The sequence below is a fragment of the Thermobia domestica genome, chromosome 12 (assembly GCF_964235325.1).
Source record: "Thermobia domestica chromosome 12, izTheDome1.hap1.1, whole genome shotgun sequence".
Taxonomy (NCBI): domain Eukaryota; kingdom Metazoa; phylum Arthropoda; class Insecta; order Zygentoma; family Lepismatidae; genus Thermobia; species Thermobia domestica.
This window is the reverse complement of record NC_137465.1, coordinates 113,246,240-113,250,594: the sequence shown is the minus strand read 5'-3', so window position 1 is coordinate 113,250,594 and position 4,355 is coordinate 113,246,240. Positions and strand designations below refer to the sequence as shown.

The 4,355-nt window shown below is 32.9% G+C and overlaps 1 protein-coding gene across 1 annotated transcript in view; it reads left to right on the top strand.

The window, feature by feature from the left end:
- The first annotated feature begins 580 nt into the window (after positions 1–580).
- The window catches only part of LOC145666078 (limbic system-associated membrane protein-like), a 743,072-nt gene continuing 739,297 nt past the window's right edge, over positions 581–4,355 (top strand). The window contains exon 1 of the mRNA XM_081733173.1: positions 581–778. Within this exon, the coding sequence (XP_081589299.1) occupies positions 581–778 (198 nt within the window). The remainder of the gene's footprint in view (positions 779–4,355) is intronic.

The following is a 4,355-nucleotide window of genomic DNA, read 5'->3' as shown; positions in this document are numbered from 1 at the left end:
TAAAGTCGAATTATAATATGCTGTGTATTTATTCTATTCTTTTTAATTTTCTTCTTATTAAATCCTCTCTTAATGGTCTATTCGCTAGTAACGTCATATGTACACGAGGTTCCAGTGGGAGTGCATTTAAGTTTGAACATACAAAGCTGTAAGTTCATTTTTCACATATCGTTCGTGCTGGAAAAGGACCTTTAAACTTCGAAACATTATTATTATTATTATTATTATTATTATTATTATTATTATTATTATTATTATTATTATTATTATTAAAGTCATACTTGCGTTTCTATCCGAAGTAGTGTACTTTAGCAATGCTTGAATTTTCGGCTTGTACACTAGCATCGTGGTCAAGATGCTATGAGAAATCCATAATATTGTTTCTGAATGCACTTCAAATGTAAGCCAAAATAATAATTAAAACTACACCGAATTAGACAAACTGCAAATTCAACATATATTAAAAACACACGAACCATTCAATGCAATCAAGTACTAAGTAAGTTATTTGTAACTTTACTAATATGAAATATGATTTCATTTTACAATTAAGTACTAAGTCAATTGTAACTTTACTCATATGATTTCATCTGTTCTATTTGCAGTGTTATCTCTGCAGCGCGAGGCAGGGAAACAGAAGGAGACGCTAAACGCTCTGGAGTCTTCCAGTTCCAGAGGAGAACCACACTTCGATAAAAATTCTTCCAAGAATGTGACTGCTCTCCTGGGGAAAACAGCCTACCTCAACTGCCGAGTGAAAAACTTGGGAAATAAAACGGTAAGTTCCAATTGTTTTCTTTTAGAGATTTTTTTCTTCGGTCGATGTTACCACTCTGCATACTAATGGTGTGATATTATTATTCTACCGACTTCTTGTACGGTCAATTTAAACGTCGTCTATTCCTTATACCTATTTCCACTTCGAATGGGGAGTGAAGTAACATTTGCGAAAGAAATTGAATACCTACCGATCCCACTGATAGTACATGTATAGGAATAGATAGAGAAACATATATAGATGTTTAGTTGAAGCAATATTACAGAAGGTAAAAATGAAGTACTGTACTTTTGAAAAAGTAGTAAGTGTTAACTATTTTAGTATGATAGTACATACGAGAGTACGCAAAGATTTAAAAATGAAGTGAAATTAAATTTATGGTTTTACGTCTTACGATTATATCCTGTAAGATAAAGAAAAAGGACAAGTAATGAAAGTGACTGGTTAAGAAAGAGTTAAGAAAATCAGAATGTAAGTGGAAAGGGGACAACCCCGAGGAGATGTCCGATCACGATTTTGTCCATCACAAACTAGTATGACCAGGAATCGAATCAGGGACCCCTCTTACCAGAGGAGAGCGTTCTTCTTTAGAGACACTTTGTTCCCCATTTAAAAGATCTATAACTGGTATAATGCTTTTCAGAAGTACTTTAAAATTTAAAACAGTATAAATATCTAATTAACTTAATACAGCTTATTCAGGAATTTTGAATACATAATACTAGAATTTTTCCAAACTACTTTTACTGGCTTTATTTTTTGTTGTAACCAATGTTTTTGCTATATCTTCATGATTAATAAACATTATCTTAAGGTGAATGCAAAGCGATTGTTCCTAACACTAGTTTTTAGTACCAAACTTATAGCGTTAAAAATTCTAAAGGAGAAAGTTCATGATCAACTGCAGACAGATATTTAGGCAGGGGATAGTGATGGAGATCCGGACCCTTCCGAAAGTCGACTTTACTGTAAATTTAATCTAATTTACGAATGATTTTATTTTACAAATTTTATTAACTTTATCCTTATTTAATTTGGACCCTACTGAAATGAATTCCTGCGTCCACGAATATTGCACGAATTCCTGCGAAGTTGGTTATAGGTGCCAATTCGTGTAATATTTTGAATTTTTATTAATTATTGAAATCGCTTGCTTCTCTTTCATTGAATAGTAGAAGAATGAAACAATTTCAACAACGAATATAATATAAATACAATGTTCCAACCATAGATACCAACAATTAGTCATAAATATTCTTGTCTGAAATTTAGGACTCTAGGCCTATATGTTGGAAGTTTTAGGAGCGACGTTGTTTTTCTTGTGAAGAAAGAAAGTATAATAGGCATGTATGGAGACAATACTGAATTCTTGCGTGGAAAGTTGTCGCTTTACAGGAATTTTATATACTTATTAAAAGCGAAAGCAGGAGAATAAACTGCAAGCATAGATGTAAGTGACCTTTCATTGTCGCACACACACGTACAGAATATTCACATGTAAACACTCGTGCCTTTTTTCCAGAAGGGTAATTTTGTTAACGTCACTTACCGAAAAACCTAGTGAGTTAGGACAAAACACTCAAATGAATCATTTTACTAGTGAACTGTAGTCAACAGAATAACAATGACTTTCTTCTTAAGTCAACTTGCGTACAACCCTATAGACGACCTCGGGACTAATAAGGAGAAAGTAACAACACTTATAGCCAGGGGTAAAAGTGGATCTGAAAAGGTAGGGGGACGCATGACGTCACGTCGTTCCGCGTGCCTATCTTTGCCCACTGTAATATTTAGAATGTGGGGGGACACCACTGATATTTTTATGAAGTGAGGGGACGGCATCACCCCGCGATCTCCCGCACTTTTACCCTTGCTTATAGCAATTTGTTCGGTTTCAAAGATTAAAATACATTTGATTTAGCTAATTTAATGCTTCTCTTGGAGATACTTCTTTTCCGATATGCCATTTCAAAACAAGTGTAGTTGTACAGTAACTGCTTGATTAGAAAATAAAAATGACTTGATTGCTATTGATAATGTGTTTCATACTTAGCATACTTATCGCTGTTTCTAATGGTCCAAAGTTAATAATTCTATTGAGATACAACCTTTACAGTATTGACTACAGGTAAGTACCAATAGAGGAAAAATCAACCCTATTGTACAGAAGACATCACTCAACAAAAAGGTTATTTATTTTGGCTGGAACTTTTTTTTTATAATAAACCCACTATTTTGAAAGGAGAACATGTTGAATCATCTTTTACAAATAATGTACTAGGAATAAATTTCAACAACAGAAATTTTAATCTAAGTTATCTAAGATTTTATAACGTTATTAAATAAAGATATGGTTACATATTATTCTACAACAAAGATAAAATTTGAACTATGTTGGACGTTGTAGGAACTATATACATCTTGAAAGAATTCTCTTAACCTTTTCGGTATTGGAATACGATTTTAATGTTTTGGCAAACTGTTTACTACATGGTATTACCAACGGATATACGATAACTGCTTTGACGTAACTGTAAACAATTTGAGTCATTTGAGAAAGTTGGAAGCATTTGTTATTATTTTGGGCAGATTCATGTTGATAAAAAGTCTAGCCGGAGTAATTCTGGTTTTGGTATATTAGCTTTGGAAAGCGTTGGTAAATGGCACCAGAAGCAAACGTTCCTTTGACAAGCAGCTTCAAAGTGAAATAGGAGAAATAGACTAATCAATTTCAGTGTTATATTTCGACATATGTGCATATAATTGTAATGTATATGGACTCCCCTAGATGAGAACATTATTTCACAGATACTAAATGTGTTCCGTACAGACAAAATGTACGCAATAAAACATTTATTTATATGCTTAGAATTGGAAATTTAATGTTCACATCTTTTCTTACAAAAACTATTTAACATTAATTACATGTTAAAAACATACATACCAGAAACAGAGATGGAGATAAGGATTCTTAACTCCTTTCAGAATAATAAACCATTCTACTTTTTAATTCCACTATTTGTGCTTTAGTATATGTTATATATATATATATATATATATATATATATATATATATATATATATATATATATATATATATATATATATATATATATATATATATATATATATATATGAGTTTACTCTGTAGTTGAATATTTATTGTAGTTCTATAGCATATTATTTTGACTCGCTAAAATATCATGACCACATACTGGTACCTAATATCTGGTATGTCCACCTTTGGCTCACAGAACAGCAGAAATATAGTTTGACCTTGGTAATTGGCTGGGGCAGAGGGCATAGTGTCTGCACACACTAACTAACTAACTCTATGGCCTATGGAACCCGGAGGTTCAATGCCGCGTTCACAAAAGCTCTCCACTGACTTCTATCCTTAGCTAACTGCATCCAGTTTCTACTTTGTATTCCAATCTCTGCGAGATCCATCTTAATATTGTCCTCCCATCTGCGCCTAGGTCTTCCTAATTTTCGTTTTCCGTTTGGTCTTCCAGTTAAGACTTTGAAAGCGTTTCTACTTTCTTCCATTCTAGCTACATGACCCGCCCACCTAAGC